The 19888-nt window shown below is 47.5% G+C and overlaps 1 protein-coding gene across 1 annotated transcript; it reads right to left on the bottom strand.

Annotated features, from left to right (window-relative positions):
• Positions 1–162: 162 nt before the first annotated feature.
• On the bottom strand, positions 163–14151 carry LPCAT3 (lysophosphatidylcholine acyltransferase 3). Its single transcript, XM_054654496.2, is given in 14 exon segments — positions 163–506; positions 623–749; positions 858–1016; positions 1552–1699; positions 2261–2427; positions 2715–2801; positions 3466–3574; positions 3983–4161; positions 5217–5254; positions 5341–5434; positions 5587–5693; positions 5808–5915; positions 13940–14093; positions 14095–14151. Coding segments are annotated over 13 exon segments (1509 nt in total). The 5' UTR covers positions 14137–14151; the 3' UTR covers positions 163–506; positions 623–632.
• Between the last annotated feature and the right edge of the window lie 5737 nt (positions 14152–19888).

The raw sequence follows: 19888 nt of genomic DNA, 5'->3' as shown, positions 1-19888 counted from the left end.
AGCAGGGACTTGGCCTGAATTTGTCACACAGAAGTGGAATTCTTAGCTGTGCCCTGCTCACCCTGGTGTCACTTGGTCCTGTAGAATCGCCTTGCTTGGCGGCATGTGACAGTTCACACTCCCACACCGAGGCACCCGAGAGGAAAGGAGCTGAAGCCGATGTTAAAAAGACCAGGAGCAATTTTTATCTTAGATGACAAACGTAGAAAAGTCAGAAGGTGGCTCCAATCCAACGCAGCACCTGCCGTGAGTGTGGTACAATCATCTGGTGTCAGCGGAGAGACGAGCGCCGGCCGCGGGGCGGCAGAGATAAGGCAACGGACAGAAGGTGGAGGGGCTCAAGGAGGCTCGCTCACATCCCCTCCTTTCAGGTCTCTGACCCTGTGCTTTCTCCTTCCCCCTCCTTGCGTTGAGAAATAGTCATACTTCAACACAGCAAACTTGGCAGGTGATGCTTTGCTTCCGGAGTGTCAAATCAACTCCTACGAATGCACAGGTGGTACAATCTGAAAAACAGAGGTGCCCTATATTTGCTTTGGTTGATACCATGTTTGCCTTTCACCTTGGGCTGCAGCATTGCTGTCCCACTTTACCTCCTGGTCTCTACCTCATACAGCCTCACCTTTTGGCAGTTATTCTGCTCTTTTTAGCTTTTCTTTCCGTGGCACGATTAATCTGCGAATGTAAGGCAACACCAGCAGTAAGGTGAAGAACAACACGTGGCCGAAGAAATAAATAGACCTGTACACCTGTAAAGAGAAAGGCAGAGTTGGGGATCAGCAACCAGCTTTGAGCCAAGAACACGGGAGGGGATGGAGGGAACAGAGTTGACCACGTGGTTTTTGGTTTCTAAATACCTTCATCCATTTGTCCCAGGTGAAAAGGCAGAATGGCACCAGGGAGTAACCCATGAACATCCAGTGGTTAGTCTGCTGCAGCACATAGAAGATGGGTCGCAAGACAGTGATGGAGGCCAAAGTGCTGAGGGCAGGACTGTCCCGAACAAGGTTCATGGCCTAATTTAAAGAGAGAAACCAGAATTCTCAACAGTTGGATGTCCTGTGGCTGTAGATGCAGGCTCTGGGGCCAAAGTTCTCCATCCAGCTGTGTAAAATGTGTTTGAATAAGCAGGTAGTCTAAAAAAGTAGCTAAATCCCCTGTCCTGGCCAAAGTTTTAATTAAGAAAATACATTTTAATAAGGAATATTGTTCCTGCAGTACTAGGAGATTTAACAGAGGTATTCAGCTCATGTGTTTGTCCTCCAATCTTTCCAGCTGCCAAGCACTTCAGCTGCCCTCTGCTCATATGCCAAGTTTTCCAGTCCTCTCCCTGTCAGCTTCTGCAATATATTTATGGTTTGCTCACGCAGAAGGCAGCAACCTACTAAACTCTTGAGAATAAAACCCTGCCATGCTTGAAAACCAATTCCAAAGTGAGCAGCCATTTTTCATATTTGATACAAATAAAGCCTTCAGCGTGGCACTTTCCAGAACCAGGGGCAGAGGCTAACACAGGCACCCCCATTCTGGTAAGTCAGACAAAAAGCACACCTGTCTTTCCACGATGACTATCAGCAACTCCATCTGAAAGCACACCAGGTAGCCTGAGTGCAGCCCATGCCAGATGGCCAGGAAGAACAGGGCCAGTGCCTGTGACAGCAGTTTGTTGCCCAGGAACTTCAGGCGCTTGAAGATGTAGCTAGAGTGGAAAAGAAACAAAGTGCTTCCAGGTTATCCTTCTCCCTCCCCTGCTGTGTCAGGGATGAAGGGCCTAGGGGACCCAATGCTTTGCACACCCCGTGGTAGCAGGAACAGCATGACCAGGGCAACACCTACATCCAAACAGTCTTAAAGAAATCCCAGCTATAAGGAGGAGAAGGGGGTCAGTACATACTATTTGGCTGTGGGTCCCAGCAAGCGCTGAACCAAAACCCATCGAGTTTGGAGTGGGGAGCACCAGGAGCCATGATGCAGGAAGCAGCTGTCAGAGCAGCTCTATGGCTGGCTGAGCAGGCAGGCTCTGCTGCCATCATCTGCTTGCTTTTATTAATGAACTGCCCTTCCAGGTGAATTAATAGATCTCTCTGACCCAGTACCCCAATAACCTGTTTCTAAGGGCACAACAGCAAAACATGAGAAAAGGTGCACAAACTGAAAACTGGAAGATTCTTCCTCTAGTGCTCCTGCTTAGCCTAGGGTCTTGGTTCTGCTGGCAGAACCGAATTGACGCATTATAGAAGGAGAATTGTGTCCTGCTCACCGGGCCACCCAAGCATTGGTGTTGATGTTGAAAGAAGCAATGGTCCCTGTGAACAAAGGTGTTGTCTCATACAGCCAGACCTTCATGTTGGCACAGGCATTCCACAAAGGCTTTCCATTCTGGTCTTTCCCATTGTACCCCAGACCAACAAGGATGCAGACACCTTCCTATCAAAAAATGCACATGAAAGATAAGATGAAAATATTGCTCTCTTTTTGCTGGAGAAGCAGAGCTGAGGAAATGCAGACTCTCACTGTGTTGAGAGCATCACTACAGATGGAACAAATGGATTAAAAACTGCCTTTTAGTTAGCTAGCCTTTGCTAACTTAAAGCAAGCAGAACTGACCTGCACTGACCTCCAGATATTTGGATTTCTTCCACTTAGTGCTAAGTCCAAGAGGCTTGGACCTTTATTCATTTGTCTTTTGCTTCTGGAACAACATCTAGACTCACCGTAACAAGCCAGCAAGTTACGTATTTGTAGAGTATAATTTTGCCCCAGATCAATATGTAACCACAACGGAACCAGAAAGGCTTCTCCTGCAGAGATAAGAGTGAAACAGAGTAAAAATAAAACCTGGAGTTGAGTAGCCATAATGACACAAGGTATTTCATCACTGTCTTTTGTTTTAATCTGTGTTAAGACATACGGACTGGGCTGCCAGGCTTATGCAAACTTACACATCATTCTTTTTCCTTCGGTAATATTTGGCTGTATTGAAATAGGTAGAGTTGGGAAGACTCTGGGATTAGCATAATCAAAATGCTTGCTGATAATCTGCCAGTAGGAATTATTTGTTAGGAGCTTTCCAAGAACGTCAAAGATTATGGTAAGCCTTATGAGTTACTCTAGTGAAATTCTTTGCACATAATAGTTAAATGGAAAGTCATTAAAAGGTCAAAATAAAATATGTACATTATGTTTCCAAAACCAACAGTAGCATTTAGGATCAATTATCTGTTTGTAAAAGTTTTCGTTTCAGTTCTGCTCAACAGATTCCTGTTCTGCATCAGGTGGAATCATCACAACACGCAGTAAAGCCAAATTAGCTGTGGAAAATCTTATCACTAGTTGCCAATGTATTTTCAAATTGAGGCAAAAATAAAAACAAAGAAATAAAAAAACAATTCCACTCTTGTAGATCCAGTGCCCACCAGAGAAGTGGAATTCTTCCACACCCCACAAGGCCAAGTGAATACATACCATATAGTCATCTGAGGTGAGGTACTCGTCAGAGATGTACGGGCTTGACAAGGTGTAGGTTACTAGAAACAAGAGACCCAGGCTCAGGCGCTTGAGAGCAGGCACGAAACTGAGAAAGAAAAATACCAAGGTCAAAGAAATACCTTGGAAAGAGACCATCAAACTCACAGTTTTAAAAACAGAGGTGAAGAGGAGGAGGTGGGGGAGACAGCAATAGGGAGTCACCACATTCCACTGCAGCAGCTGCCTCCATTTGGAAGCTGGGATGCAAGCATCACCAGGCTGGAACTGAGTCTGTACTAAAGATGTCAAATGGTTGTTGATGTTTGTGCCCTGGAACAATGCTGGGACATTAAGCAGAGTTACGAGAGACTTTTGAAAGACTGCCTTGTCTCATAAATCACTCCTGGCTAGAGTAGTTCTGTGTCCAGGTAAGAAGCAGTCTGCTGCAGGGAACGTGGAGGAGTCGGCATTCTAGGATCGTAGGAAGGGGAGAAGCCAAGCAGCTTGGTATTACCTATTGGGTCTCTGGCCTGGAACGTCAGTCATCTCACCCCTTGCCAGTTTCTGATAGTCTGTCATGGAGAACTGAGGCCCAACCATGAAGGCACCATAGAAATAGGAGAATCCTGAGACCTCCAGCAAGGTAGGAACTCCCCGAACAGCAAATCGCCGCTGCTCAGGGGTCAGGAACTCCTGCACCAAAGGGAGTGGCATTAACATCATCCCAGGGGTTTCATCCAGCTCTGGATATTATGTCCTCACCCTGCCTCCTTACTGGTTTCAGTTCTTGCTCCCCATGGACATGGAACTTTACACTTTGTACTTCATGTCCATTCCTCTCCCCAGACCTCTCTATGCCCACTCCCTCTGAACAGCAACAAGATCCAATGGTTGAGACCAGTTGCCCAGGTCTCTATTCCCAAATAAGCTCCCAACATGGAAAGGATCCACTGACATGCATCCCTGGCAGCAGAGTAGGCATAGTAGGAGCACTGCAGTACCTGACCTATTCCAGTCCCTGACTGCAATTCCATGTACTCTCCCAAGACCTTATTGTGCTACAATTCCTACTTCTTGATGCCAAAATTGTTTTTAAATACTTGAAGCTTCAGCTCAGAAGTTTCATCTTGACCTCATTTTCCTGCAGTCAGTAGTGATTCCATGGATGCTACAGACTTGGTCAGGCCTCAAACAGGAGATGGGGAATGCAGGTACTTGGAGCAGGATTGAGGGACTGTAGCATGTGTAGTGCCCTCTCCCACACACTGAGCTGTGTAACTTCTCTGTTTCTCTGAGCTAGAAACAGGGTCCTAACAAATGGTAAAGGGCAACCATTGACAAGGACAAGGTAAGACTAATCAAAGGAAAGGAAGATGGGAACTGAGATCCAGTACTGATTGTCTGCAAGTTAAAGGTATGCTACCCACAAGACACAGAGCATCAGGGATTGGGAATCTAAAGCAATAGATTTGGGGGAAGGAGATGGTGGGAAATTTGGAAGGGTGCAGAGTAATATTCTGACATAACTGGAACAACTTCTGTCCATCTCTAATCACTACTGCCTCTGTTCCAAATTGTTTTGTTCCAGTCTAGAATTCAGTGCCCTCAAACACTCCCAGAGGCTCCCCTCTCAGCTGTGGCTTTTACCTAACAATGCAGCTTGCTAACTCACATCCTTTGAACATGATTTTCTGATCTCTAGCTCACTGGGACAGCATGGAATGATGGAGAAATGGTGTCTAACTCACCGGATCTTTTCCTCCATCATAGTAATCAATGGCCAGACCTAGAGGTGAGAAACAGTGAAAACTTGAAGCCCTGGGATGGGCACAGCTTGCAGAGTGCAAGAGAGAGAAGAGAGGTGTCACTCACCAATCAACTTAAGTGTCAAGACACAATGTGGCATTGTCCACTTGATGTCATAATGCTCTGTGGCTGTGAAGTAATATCCAGCCATAAGGTATGTCTGAAAGAAACCATTGTTTGGGTTATTCAAACTAATTCCTCCAGCTGGTTTTGATCTGCCTCCACTTTTCCACCCACAGTTGCTACTGAAGTGCTAAACTGAACAGAGGCCTCCCTTCTACAAACCCAGGGACTAAAAAAAAGAGGGTTTACCATCTGAAAGAGAAAGGTGGTGATAACGGCAGTGATTGTGCGACCCATTAGTCTCAGGATCAGAAACTGGATTAGGACACATATCAGGGAATGAAAAAACTGCGTCCCTGTGGGCAGGAAAAACAAAGAGAGCGATGAGAAATAGAAATTACATGTATAGGTCCTCCCAAATTACAGCATGCCCCAGGCCAGGCAGCTCTCTCTTCCCAACCTCATCTTACCAAAATTGAAGTAAGCAATTGAGAGTCCTGTGAACACGTTGTAGAGGTGAATGAGGTAGGTCTCCTTCTGGAAGAGGAAATAGCGCTGGAACAAGGCAAAAGGATATCCTGAGAGAAAAAAAAAAGGAAGAGTTGTAAGTAAGTTTAGAAAAGTATTTGTCATGAACCAAACTATAGCTTTTCTGAACATGTACTTTACATCACACATTATCAACACAGGGCATGGTGTTAATTCCTGATACTGCATTTGCATCTTGGGAGACAGACTCCAGATGAATTACTCTGTACAGAAGAAAATACTTTAACAGGAACAGAATTATAGCAAAACTGACATTGAAGTGTAAAAAATTACAGGATTACATTTTCTGGCCTCATTCAATACATGAGATGGATAATGCTGAAATACATGAATCACACTTTAGCCTCTGATTCATTTCCAAATTATGTGACAAACACAATGAACATGGCAAGAAGCTAGATTTAAAAAAAAAAAAAGAGGGAGGGGGAAGGGAAAAACTTTATGGTTAATACCATTACAATGTCCAAAAAACCTCAGTCCTACTCCCACCTCAATGAGTTCTTTCAGCTTTAATTTCAGATCTCCTTAGGTGACCTCCAGTAAGATACTCTCGCTTTTCTAACTCTGCAACTTTGGATTTGCATCTGATTTGTGAACTACTGGGTACACAAAGCTGTAACTAAAATCCACTGGTACTATGCATGTGGTATTTTTGGATAAAAAAAAAATCAGTCAGAAGCATTTCATATGGAGCAGCTAAGAAAAGTGGAAGGGGTTTTTTCCTTGCATTTTCTGTGAGGTAACTCCTAGTCTAAGTTAGGAATGCCTCCAGATTATTCATCTGTGGCTGGAGTGAGAAGTAAATATTTGTGAAGCACTCTGGTAATACAGTGAGAAGCGTCACACAGAACACCACAATTCAATTAAATTCTGTTGTCTAGGTGAGTTTCATGAAGCATGCAATAAGCACTGCCACATAGCAGACAGTAAATATAATAAGTCTTAATACACTGTGTCGCAGGAAGTGTTGCAATTTGCTTTTCTAAAGGCATGTGCACAAGGCGCTGAACTGGGATACAAGAAGCCACTTTAATTCTGGCATCTTGTAACTTTATTGCTCTGCTTTGCAAGCCTGTGTGCTCTCTTACCCAGCTCAGAAAAAGGGCATACCACAATACTGGCATCCCCACTACTTATCGTCCTGGCTGAGATCAGGAGCAGTGGATGGAGCTCTGCTACCTGCACTAATGGAGCAGCAGTAGCAGGAGGTGGTCATGTTTTATAGGGAGCAGTAATAAAAGGTGATGAAATGCACATTCTGCCGAGAAGTGTATGATGGATGGAAGGCTTCCAATAAGCAAGGCCAAGTCTAGTCACTACTGTGAGAGGAAATGAGAAACTCTGTCATGTTATTTAAATACATGTCTGGCAGACTGGCAGTGCTCACAGGCTGGAGCCATTTTAAGGCCCTCTCCAACCCCACAAATCCCTTGTAGTTGGGGACTTTGGGGCTCTTTTCTAGATCCTTTTGGGCTCATGTTCTGCTGCATCCAGATGTGTACCTGCTGCCTCCTGAAACCAAGCAGCTGCTCCCCATTTCCTCAGCCTCCTGCCACCCCTCTTTTGGTTTTCCTTGCCTCCTTGTTGCTGTTCCTTCCTCCTTTTGTGTCCCACGCCACAGGCTGCTTTCTGGCCAGCCCCACATACCACGGCTCTCTGCTCCCAGAGCCTGGCAACCTCCCTCCTGCACATCCAGCCTGCTCTCCCTTCCTAAACAGCAGCTCCAAACTCCCCTACAAAATGCCTTACCCAGGCCATCCCTCTCCCTTCCCGGTCTTCCATGCTTTTTACACAGCCCACTTCTGTCCCGTTCCACCCCCACTGCTGGCCTGAACACCAGCTGAGGGGGAAAGAGGGAATTGGCAAAGAGAGTCCATCACACGGGCTCCTGGGGATACAGGAGTAACTCAAAGAATAAGAGCAATTCACATGATTAAGAAAAAAAAAAAAGTAGTATTTTCTACTGGCCTTTTACTCAGAAACATACAAATGGGGATTCTTTGTTCATGAGCCAATCTTCCTGCTGAAGTTTAAAAAACATAGGAAGAGCTGGCTTTGAGAAATGGAAAGTGGTAAAAAATATGAAGTTTTATTAGATCAAAAGTTTAAAAGTTGAGATTTAGTGTGGAAAAACATTTCCCCCTTCTGAGCAAAGGGGAGGAAAATCAGAAATACAGGCAAAGCACAATTGACTGCTGTTCATCAACATGCATGGTTTAAAACCTTCCTTTTAAAGAGTCTCCCACTCTCTTAAAAACCACTAATATTTTGCAAACCAGTCAATTTCTACCATTTTCTTTCCCTCTAGCCATTTCTATAGACACAATTAAAGTATGACTGAATACTATGATGTAACCAGTGTTCCTACTCTTTCTGAGACCTGTCTCATTTGTCAGCTGTGCTCCTTTTTAGCTCTACCCAGGAGATCGTGTCATGGTTTGGGTAATGCTGCTCTGAAGGAAAAAGAATGATGAACCCTTGCAAATAGAGAGTTACTAATAGTACACACTGCATCCATGGTTTTAGAAGCTATAAACTTTAACCCTGGTCTTGCACTACGTGGCTGCTGTTCCAGTCCAAAAGTCACAACATCAGCCTAAATTCTTCTGATATCTAGAGTAGCTTGTCAGTACTCTGGACTGCAGTTTACCTACAGTTTTGTTGCATGGGGTAATTTTCTCAGTTTTACAACTGGGCCAGTTGTATGCTGCTGATACAAACTTTAACCCCCAAATGGCAGTGGATAGCAATGGTCATTCTGATCTGGCCTGTGCCCTTCTGAACACTGATAAACTATCTATTAAACAACTAACAATTCCTGCTGATAACAACACCAGTACTCCTGCCCTACTACCATGTCCCTGAAGCAGCCTGAATTAGCAGAGCAGCTTTTGGAGCTATGGTTGCCTTCTGGCAAGCTGGATGGCACCTTTGGATATGCCAGCAGCAGGAAACGCTGCGCTGCTTTGCTTCTGCCATTCAGAGCAACAGGACAAGAGTCCCTGCTCCTTGCTGCCAAGAGGCTCTGCCCAGCAGCTCCCACTCTGCCAAACTCCCTTTTCACAGCTCCCTAAGCAGAGTGGATGAAGCAGAGTGGGAAAGTGGCTGTAAGACTCCTGGAGAAAACAGCAGGGAACCTCTGATCCAAACTCATTCTTCCCTATGCACCACGGAGCTGAAAAACAGCCTGCACACAGAACTGGGTTTTCCCTCTAGACACACCTTCTATAGAATGGAATTAGCAATTGAGATGATTTTTATTTTTTTACTTCACAGGAACAAGAGGATGATCTCTGGTTAAGAGAACCATGGAGATGGAAGGAAAGGACAAGCTCAGCTTCTTGGCCATGGCCATTTGGGAGAGTAATGGGCCACTGCACAAAGCCCAGCTTGTCTACAGATACAAGAATCTAACTGAGCAAAAGAAGTTAAATCATCAAGAAGGTGGATTAGGCAGGAAAAAAGTTCTACCAATCCCAAGCAAAAATAGTGCTGTCAAGTTTGCCATCTTCTGGACTGGGTGATTAAGATGCCTCTCTTTTTCCAGAGATAAAGCTGCAAATAAGAACAGCAGAAAAGATTCTTTTTATCTCTGCTCCCTTTATTTCCCCTTTGATGTGCTCTATCTCATCTTCAAACTTTCCTCTTCTCCCTTTTTTAACATCCCCTTTTTTAACATCCATTTCTCCTCCTTTGTTAACATCCAACAGGGCATTTGTCTCCATTTTTTATGAGAATGCTAAAACTAAAAGGAATGGGACAACAGGGGAAAAAAGTGTTGAAATATCAGCCTAACCTAATATTTTAACTCCAAAGTTATTCCTTTCTGTTTCTAACACTGCAGAAGTGCCACACCTTGTTAAACACTGGGTGCATAAACATGAGTATTTTAATTCAGCTCAGGAGTTTACCCTGAAAGTCCACTTATGGTGCTTTAGTTTGCATAACAAAACTGTCTGAAAGCATGTGAACAGGGCTCTCTTCACATGAAACTGAACTGAAAACACACTGTGACAGGGCTGGTTTTATGGCAGGATATTGCTGCCTCTTAAAACTTTTCCCATCCCTTACCCATCAGAATCAGTTGCTCACAGGCCCTTGCAGTGAGGTTCCTGCTTGGCTGACCAGCTGGGAACTTGATTTGGGATAAGCCAGCAGCTTTGGGTGACCACAAGAAGAATTTCACTGAGCCTAAAAATCTTCAGGATGCAGGGAGCATGAAGCAGAGCATGTAAAAAAATTGATGAGAGGTAGAAGAGGAGGAGATAAGACAACTTGCAAGTGAAGCAGTAGGCTTCTGGCACCCATTGGGTAAGAATGTGTTACTTTCTGCAGGTCCCTGCTATGTCCATGGAATGAAAGAACACTTTCCCAGTGCTTTTCCTGGCAGGTCTGGGCAAACCAGCAGGGTCATTTCTGGCTCAGGGCTGTAAACAGCATGTTGGCTCCCCTCCATATTATGGAGGTAGCTCACAAGGCACTGTGTAATATTATGGTAAGATAAATAGCTTTAATTCTTTGGGATCATGCTGCCGTGCAAAAAACACGAGCAACATAAAGTATTAAATACACAGTGCCATAAGGCCTCCTGCACCCTGGCTTATGCTTTGAGCAGTGACAGCAGGAAAGAAATGTGTTCCCTCTCATGTGAGGACAGGAGCAGCAGCACAGAAACCCTGTTATCTCCTTCACACCACTGGAGCAGCTCCAGTGGGAACACTGGGACCTACTGAAGAGTACAAGCTGGAGTTCATCTCTCAAAGACATTTTCATATGATTGACAGACATTAGTATAGTGACATATCACTATTTTTATTGTGGCAGGGTCCAGAACTGTGCTCCAGGTATTCCTGCTGCTGGTACTGCTGCCAAATTGCAGATTACTTTCTTCAAAGGTTGTCTATGCAAATTTTTACGTGGGGGAAGTCTGCAGTAAGTTCTTCATCTTGTACAATCCAGGTAAGGGACTCTATTCTAGCTGTAGTCTCTACTTCAAAATTGCAGCATGCATAAACCTGTATCTGATTTAAATACAAAACTGTGACTAAAATCCCCATAATTTGCTCAGCAATGTGCTGTTACTTGTTCACTGAAACAACTTGGTGCTCTTTAAGACTACTCTAGTCTTAGTTCTTGAATGTTCTTTCTCCTTCTCTTGTTCTCTCCTGTATTTAATTTTTTTTCAGTCATGTCAGAATGCCAACAGTTTTAAATGACCTCTTTTGGTTATTTCAGATCATAACTAAGCAAACACTTATCCTGAATCAAGAGAGTAAATTCAGACTATTTTTTCAACAATAACTCAGCTTTCTTCAGAAATCAATGTAAGAAGTTGGAAAGTCCTTTGTGATTCTTCCTCTTTTTCAGAAGACTATTTTTAATCGTTTGTGGTGATCCTCTGAAAGTGAAACCCTAGAAACTGTTGTCACAGTAAAACTGCACAGTGTAGATGGGAAACTGCATCACAGAGGAAGAAATAAGCAACGACTTTTTAGTCCATCTTTGGAACTATGCTTCACCCTCATGGCCTTGTCCTGAAATAATTCAGCAGTATTAACTGCAGCCAACAAAAATAGTTTTCTTCCTGAATCTATGTAAACACCTGAAATGGAGGAAGTGAAGGAAAAGCCATACTTAACGTCCTAATGCCATTTCCAGCTTTTAGAAATGCCTTTCATTTATACCCCATGCCATCCTCTGAAGTGGTCATCAGCACTAGCTGCATTACCAATGAGATTAAAAGGATTGTAAACTAAGCTGCAATTAAATGAACATTTCTTTGCGCGGGGCTAAGGAACTCCTCTCATTCTCTTCTCATGTTGCTCTGGAGTGGTGTTTGGCCCTTCCTTTTAAAGTCATGGTACAGGTATGCTTTCCCACCCAGTGCTCACCCATCCATTAAGCAGGAGAGCTGGAGTCAGTCCCCTCTGCCTGAGTGGTTCAACCTACATGACCTGCAGGAGTGCCAAACTGCAGGCAAAGCTGTTTTGCATGCCCTGAAGCTTTCTGTCTGAAGTTATGCCTGCCACTGCATCTAATTAAAAGATACCGAGCTAGGGAGAAAGGACAGGGAAAAGTGCAGCTCCAGCCTCCTGGTTTGGTTTATCCATTTGAGGCATGCAGGGGAGAGATATGAGTGGTCTTCTGGACCCAGCTCCCCAGAATTTTAATACAAATTCTAAAGATCCCACTGAGACTATGTAAAACAGATAGTGGCCTGCCTCGGGAAGGGACACTGTGGCATTCCAGTGGCTCACTGTCGACACTGCACACGGAACATTTGTAACAGCACACAGAAGTCTCACACTTCCTTAATCTGCTGACTGCAGCAGGCAGCTCTTATCATCATCAGGACAATAATTATCTGCTGTTTATTTCAAAGAACTGGTGCTGCACACCCACAAGATGCTCAGCAGGAAACACCCTCCCGAATGTCGTGTCCCCAACTTACTGCTGGCAAGAAGCAACTCGGAGAGTACGATGGTGGTGCATTCTGCAGAGCCATCTCTGCTGCTGTGGCTGCCTCCACACACACTTTCTAGGACCTTTTCTGCATCAGCACTCGTTAGACTGGTCCCTTGGTTGATCCGGGTGACTAACCTCGCAGTGAGCTATCTGCCTTTTCTGGTTTAGGTTTCTGCCAAACAAGTAAATTCAATCAGAGCGCAATTAAAGGACCAGAGAGAGACGTGGGAGAAAGGAAAGCAGGACTTTTCTTGTTCGGAGGTGGGGAGCTGCTAAGACTAATTAATGCTGACTTGTGTGCATGTCCTGTGTGTTTCCTATTACTTCATTTTTTTTCTTTGTAGAAGTTTGGTTGAACAAACTTCTATGTTGAGTTCTAAACGATAGCCAGTGCAGTCTCCTGTACTGACCTTTGATGGGAAGATTGTTTGGCTCAGTTTGATCTCACACATAATAAACTAAATCAGGCAGGAATAAGGCTGGTGCAGACCACAGTTATGAAGTGACACAGTTTTTCTTGCTTGCATTTCCTTTAAAAATATTATACTTCTAGTTAGCCAAAGCGACTTTATTGTGATAGATGACACAGTAGTGGCTGTATCACTTCGAATACACTTTCAGGTTCAGAGGAAAGCTTGTATTTCTTTCCTGCTAGGTGGCTACACCACCAAATGCTTTCACAACCCAAAGTTTCCCTGAGCATCTGCAGAGATTTACACAGATAGCATGTATACACACACTTGAATTAATGTTTTGGGAGCTACAACCTCCCCCTCAATCGCCAGCCCACATCACAACTCCAGCCCTGCCTTAACCATTTCGCATGGAACTCAAGTATCTCGTGTTTACATAAGCGCAGGCACCCTGTGTTTTGCAACACGCTTCGCGCTGCAGGTGGAGCGCAGGACATCACCCCAGTTCTGCTGGCACGGAGCTGGAAGGTTTTGCCAGCCTGCCCGGTAGTGCCCCGATGACACGCCTCTCCCGCACGGTGCCATCACCGCCGCACACACGGGTGATGTCCCCGGACAGCGACGTCCCTGCACTCGGACGGGGCAGCACTTGAGGGGCTGCGGAGACTCCCGAGCGGACACCCCTCCGGACACCCGCTCACGGGCCACGGGATGCACTCGCATCACCGGGCACTCATGGGACAATCCCAAATAAAGTTCCTGCGCCCGAGACACGGACCCAAATCGGGGTCTTTCGCAGGCTCCTCCTTGCCCCGCGTCCACAGGCGGCCTGCCAGGACCGCACCCCGACCTCCCGCGGGGAAACCGAGCAGGGTCCCCTATGCGCCGGGCGGGCGGGGGGCTGGCGGGGCGGCCGCAGCGGGGCACTTCACGGGCTGCCCGGGCAGGACGGGCGGTGCCGCTGCCCGGGGGATCTCGCCCGCCGGCTCGGCGCGCACACGTGGCCTGGCGCGGCGGCGCTGGCACAGGTGCGGCTCCGCGCGGGCGAAGCGATGCCCGGTCCCGGCCCCCGAGTAGCGCGGCACGGCAGCGGCGGCGACGGGGTCGCCCGTTCCCCCGGCGGGCGCGCAGCCCCGCCCGGGGCGCCAGTCCCGTCTCCCCCCGCCCTGCCTTACCCATGAGGATGGAGAGGATGAGGCGCAGCGCCTGCTCCGAGGAGCCCAGGGCCTCGGCCAGCCGCGCCAGGCTCCAGCCGGACCCCGCCACCGCCATCTTCGCCGCCGGCCGCCCCGCCGGCCGGTCGCGCCCCGAACCCGGCAGCGGCACCAGCCACCGCGGCCCCCGCACCGCGCGCGGCCCCCTGCGCGCCCATTGGCTGCGGCGCGCCCGGCCCCGCCCCGCCGCGCCTGCCATTGGGCAGCGGTGGCAGCGGGGCAGGGCCCTGCGCGCACTAAGGCAAAGGTTACCCGCGAGTGGGCGGTGACGCGGGCTGGCCCCGCCGGCCAATGATTGGGGGAACGCCGGCCGAGGGCGGGGCCGGGGGCCCGGCGGGGCGGGGCCGGGAGGGCGGGGCGGGGCGCGGCTCCCGATTGGCTGCGGCGGGACAGGAGAGCGGCGGGGCGGGCCGGGGGTTATTCGCGGACACGAGGCGCGCGCGGGGAGGGCGGGAGCGGCAGGGGCGCGTGGGCCGCGCGCGGGGCCCTCAGCCAAGGTCTGGGTCTGGGTCCGGGTCTGGGTGTGAGCTGAGCCCGGCTCTAGGTCTGGATGTGAGCCCGAGCCCGGCTCTAGGTCTGGATGTGAGCCCGAGCCCGGCTCTAGGTCTGGGTGTGAGCTGAGCCCGGCTCTGGGTCTGGGTGTAAGCCTGAGCCTAGCTCCGGGTCCTGGTGTAAGCCTGAGCCCAGCTCTGAGTCCAGCTCTGCTGCTTGGCTCTGACTCCCTGGGTACTGGCTGTGGCTTTGGCCCTGACCTCAGTCGTGGCCTTGGCCACAGCCCCGTCCCTGGTCTTGGCCTCAGCCTCAGTCTCAGCTTCAGCGCTGCCGGAGCTCCCCCGGCACTGCCAGGTCCCGCTGCCACAGGGGCTCCCACAGGACATATCCCCGCTCCTTGGCTCCCGTGGCCCAGCGGGACCTGCTTCCCTCACGGGCCTTATGGCAGCAGCTGTGCTGTGCCCCATGCCAGTGGCACCCAGCTCAGTGTGCCACTGCAGCAGGCACCGTGTCAGTGGTGGCCATAAACCAAACCCCATAAAGTTCCACCTCCATGACTGAGAACTTCCTTACACTGAGGGTGGCAGAGTGCTGAACATGCTGCCCAGGGAGGATGTGGAGTCTCCTTCTCTGGAGACCTTCAAAGCCTGCGTGGATGCATTCCTGTGTCACCTGCTCTAGGTGACCCTGCCTTGGCAGGGAGGCTGGACTGGACGACCAGAGGTTCCTCCCAACCCTACCAATTCTGTGATTCTGTGGCTCTCTGGTTGCTCAGGAGCTGGGCCCACACAGACTCCCCATAACTCAGCTGCTGGATGGCCTTTTCTTAGGTGTGTCCCCTCATGCAGCTGTCCATGTGTCCACCCCACGTTCTCCCCAGCTGAAGTGTCAGGTGCAACGGATGTGATCCTCTTTCCTTGCTGGTGTTACTATTTTCCTGCTGGGTCACTTGGGTGCACAAATTCAGCTGAGGGACAAACACAGGCTTGCACAAAGGTTCACATAAAAAGAGACCTCTGGAGTTCTCTGATCCAAACTGCAGCTCACAAGCAGGACTCAAGGCTGGAGCCATTTGCTCACGGCAGTGCCTGGGTAATTGCTGTACATTTTCATGGTTGGAAAGCTCCCAGTCTTTCTGGGCTCCTGAACCAGTGCTGAATCATCCTCTTTATCCTGGTCCATCCTCCTTATCACCACCCTTTAGGTAGCAGCACCAGCACCTGCTAGATGCCATTTCTTATCAAATCTGACTGGGAAAGGCACTGACTGGCAGCATGGCCACAAAGACCTCATTTACTCAGGAGACCAGGCTAAAGACCTTGCTTCTCCTTGCCCTTCTCTTTTCCAGGCTAAACAAATCCAGATTTCTCAATAAAAAAGGTCTAGTCACCTATCCACTGGGCTCTTTCCCTTTGGTTCAGGCCTCTCTTGCACTGGGGCATGAGGAAGTGTGTGAAGAAGGGGAGAGCTTGGCCTTCTCCTACAGAAGTCCCCTGAAGGCAGAGTAAGGTGCAGAGTGGCAGGCCAAGATGAATAGCAAGGGTTTAAAAACCCTCCTGGGTAGCTGACTCAGTCAGGTTAGACTCTCCAAACAGGTTGCTCTATTTGTCCACCCTAGTAGTGGACAAATTTGCCAAAATTTCTGCAAAGTCTGAGAACTGGCTTTTCAAGGCATGTCTGTCTCTCATTTCCACATTCAGTTGTGTGTTTATGGTGTTTAGGCCCCTTTCCTAAGTAAATCAGTTCTATGTGAGCATGACAGCTGTCTGACCCTGCTCAAGGCACGTTTGACAAGAAGTGATCTGCTTAGTCCGGTAATTTACTGTTGTCAGAGAAGAGTTTCAGAAGCAGCATCTGTTCCTGAGATTGCCCAACAATTTCCATTGCAAGATTGTTTCCAGTTGCTTGAAATGTTGCTATATTTGACCTGTTTAGATTAAATGCTTGATAGTCACTTGGAGGCAGAGCACAGTATCTCTGAGAGTAGGTTTTAAGTGTCAGAACACGATGAGTGTGCCACTACTTTTCAGCAATATTATTATTATTATTTTAATAATCAGGGCAGTGTTATTCTTGAGAGGAGGGGTTGCAGCCATAACTCTTGATTTACTGTCCTTTAGATATACCATAATTTCATAACATGGCACGGGTATTAATGTCAAGCTTGAGGTTCACATGAGCTCATGTGGCACAGTGGGAATGCAGCTGCTGAAGCATCTGCAAATCCAGTTCCATTGACTGTGTTCCAGTGGCTCCATGCAGCTTTCCCACTCACCAGAGCCACAAGACCCCAGATGCTTCTTCAAGATTTTCCTTCCAGGACCATTTTTTGTGTGCTGAGGAGCTGGAACAGGAATGTTGTGCCCTGCCTTGACAGTGCCTCTTCTCCCAGGCAGGCACAGGAGCCTATCCTGATCGAAATGGCCATGGGAGAGGAGCTGGCTACTTGGGGCAAGGTGTCTGTCTGGGCAGTGGGATTAGGGTTGAACACTGATGGGGAGGAGGAAGATGCTGGAAAAGCCAGAGCCAGCATAAAATTAAATATGACAGAAGTCTTCTGTTGTCAACAACCATGTCAAGGGTAAAGCATAGAGAGATTGGGGAGAGACATAACCATTAGCAAGAGGTGAAGTATAGAGGGAGAAGAGAGACTGCTTGAATAACAGGCAGGGAAGGACATGAAAATACGTTTTTGTTAGAAGGATGAAATTTGAATTGGTGGCTGTGGAGCCAGTGTGGGAAAAGAGCCAGGAATGGCTGAATGACAAACCAAAGAGATGGAGAAACTGGAATTTGGTGGATGTTGGAGGCAGGAAAGGAATAGTATGCTTGAAATCATGTCACCTTTTCAGTATGAAGATTACTGAACAAATAAATCATAGAATCATTCGGGCTGGACATAAGAACATTGAGTCCAACCATTAACCCATCACTGCCAGGTGCACTGCTAATGCCCCATGTCCCTACGCACCACACCTACACGTTTTCTGCACACTTCCAGGGATGGTGATCCCACCATTTCCCTGGGCAGCCTGTTCCAATGCTCGACCACTCTTTCAGAGAAGAAATTCCTCCTAGTGTCCAACCTAAACCTTGGCGAGCTTGAGGCTGCCTTCTCTTGTCCTGTGTGACGCCAGACCCCGTTTCTCGGGCACCGCGGGCTCCGTTCCCCAGCCCCGCTCCGCGGAGCCGCAGTTCGTGGCCCCGGTCGCGGCGGGTGGGCTCGGACACTCCGTGCCGGGACCAGGATTTGTCACCCATGGCGGGTCGGGGAAGTCACCCCCCGACACCCGTTCTGCGGCCGGGCGGGGCGCTCCCGGGGCCGGGACTCCGCGGGGCCCGCCGGTCTCTGCTGCCGCCTCTCGGTGCCGCCGGGACCGGCGAGGCGGGATTCAGTCCGGGAGAACCGGCGGGTTCCCTGACGCGGGAATGTCGCCACGGCAGTTTGCAGACAAACGGCTTCGAGGCTGAGAGAATTGAGGTTGCCCAGCCTGAAGAAGAGAAGGGTCCTTCCTCGCCACAGCATCTTCCAGCGCCTAAAGGGGGAGCTGGAAAGGGACTTCTTACAAAGGGCAAATAGTGATAGGACAAGGGGGAATGGCCTTAACCTGAACAAAAATAGGTTTAGAATGGATATTAGAAGAAAATTCTTTACTATGACAATGGTGAGGCACTGGCACAGGTTGCACGGAGAAGCTGTGGATGCCCCATCCCTGGGAGTGTTCAAGGACAGGTTGGATGGAGCTCTGAGCCTCTCCATGGTCAGTGGAAGATGTCCCTGCCTATAGCAGGGGGGTTGGAACTAGATGACCTTTAAGGTCCCCTCCAACCCAAACCATTCCATAATTCAGCGAGAGAAAGCACAAGTATTTAGGAATATTTTACTGTAATGGATGAAACACCCAGGGGTGTAGGGGAAGGAAGTCAGAAGGCAGCAGGCATCTCAGTGTACTGAGCACAGTGTTCCCAAGCCCCAGGTTTTACTGGGAGATGGTGGAAGCTTTGCAATGAGACTTGGTGATGGAGGGAATAAAAGAGGTGAACAGACTCTGGTGAAAATCCCCCTGGTACTGTTTGCAGAGGTGGAAATCAGGGAATTGTATTGAACAGTTCAGAACACACTGCACTGCCACATTTTCCTGGGGTTTATCAAAGGCTCCCATTTTAATGACTGGCAAAAATGCCGGCCTGGGTCACAAGAGGGAGGAGGGAAGTGCAACATGCCGAAACCCACAGAACCCTCTTATTGCCAGAATAGGAAACAGGCACATTACTGCCAAGGTTTTGGTAAATTGAGGATATTTTACCTCTTACTTCTATATCCTTGATTCCCTGCCACTTATATTCCCTCGGTTTACTTAGTTAGTGTTGTTTTCTCTTTTGATGTTTATGCCCTTTTTTTCAATGCTCTGACTCAGTGTTTCCAGATGGAGATGTGGTGGCTTTTCTTAAGAACTTGGGAAAAACTTTTTTTCCCCAACTTCCTGGGGGAAGACGAGCCAGTCAAGCCCGTTTTAAATGGTAATTTTATGAAACCTGGAACACTGCTGTGCTTCATAACATCTGGCAGAAAGGTTACAACTACACAACTCTGAGTCATTTTAAGAAAAGGGTTGTCTTATGCAATTTGGGAAAAGTGGTATGTGGTCATGTAATTTAGGAATTTAAGAGAATGTGTGTGCCTCTGAGCAGAATTATATTGCATTGGTGAATTTAATGTGATCACTTCTTTTTAACCTTAATGACATGATTTTGCCTCCTTTAAACTGTTATCTGACATAGCTGTAGCAAATTGTGAAATATCTTACCTAACTGTTTCATCTTAAGAGTTGAAAAAACAATACAGATTTAAGAAAATGCAATCAAATGTTGTATATATATTCAGTGTAAATATATAGCAATATTACCAGTCTTCTGCATAAATAGTTAGCATTATGCAGATATGTGACCAGATAAAATGCAGCTACTTCTTTATTTAACTATCTTCAGCAATCCTTTTCTTAATTAATAGAAATTAATTGATTAATAATACATATTTCTTAAATAATTTCTAAAGAATTATAAATATTCATAGACCTACTAATCAACCACTGCTACAGATGAGTTGAGTCAGATTTATGTGAAAATACAGAACTCCCTTGTGATAAAATGACATGCATAATACATCAGTTCACACTCATTTTATTTCCACCATTCCCTTTTTCAAATGTGATTGTGGCTTGAAGAGTCACTGACAGGGTTTTTACATTGCACAGCTCAGAGGAGAAAACATCTCCCTGAGATTTATTGTGTATCTTTCATCACTGTTTTCCTGGTCTCAAAATTCCAGTTCAAAACATCGAGCTGTGCTCCCAAGAGACATCAGAAGGGAGATGACACTCTGTTTTCTTTCTCTTTCCATTCTCATTTTGACAAAGA

Source organism: Agelaius phoeniceus, chromosome 2 (assembly GCF_051311805.1).
Source record: "Agelaius phoeniceus isolate bAgePho1 chromosome 2, bAgePho1.hap1, whole genome shotgun sequence".
Taxonomy (NCBI): domain Eukaryota; kingdom Metazoa; phylum Chordata; class Aves; order Passeriformes; family Icteridae; genus Agelaius; species Agelaius phoeniceus.
This window is presented reverse-complemented; position numbering and strand designations above follow the sequence as displayed.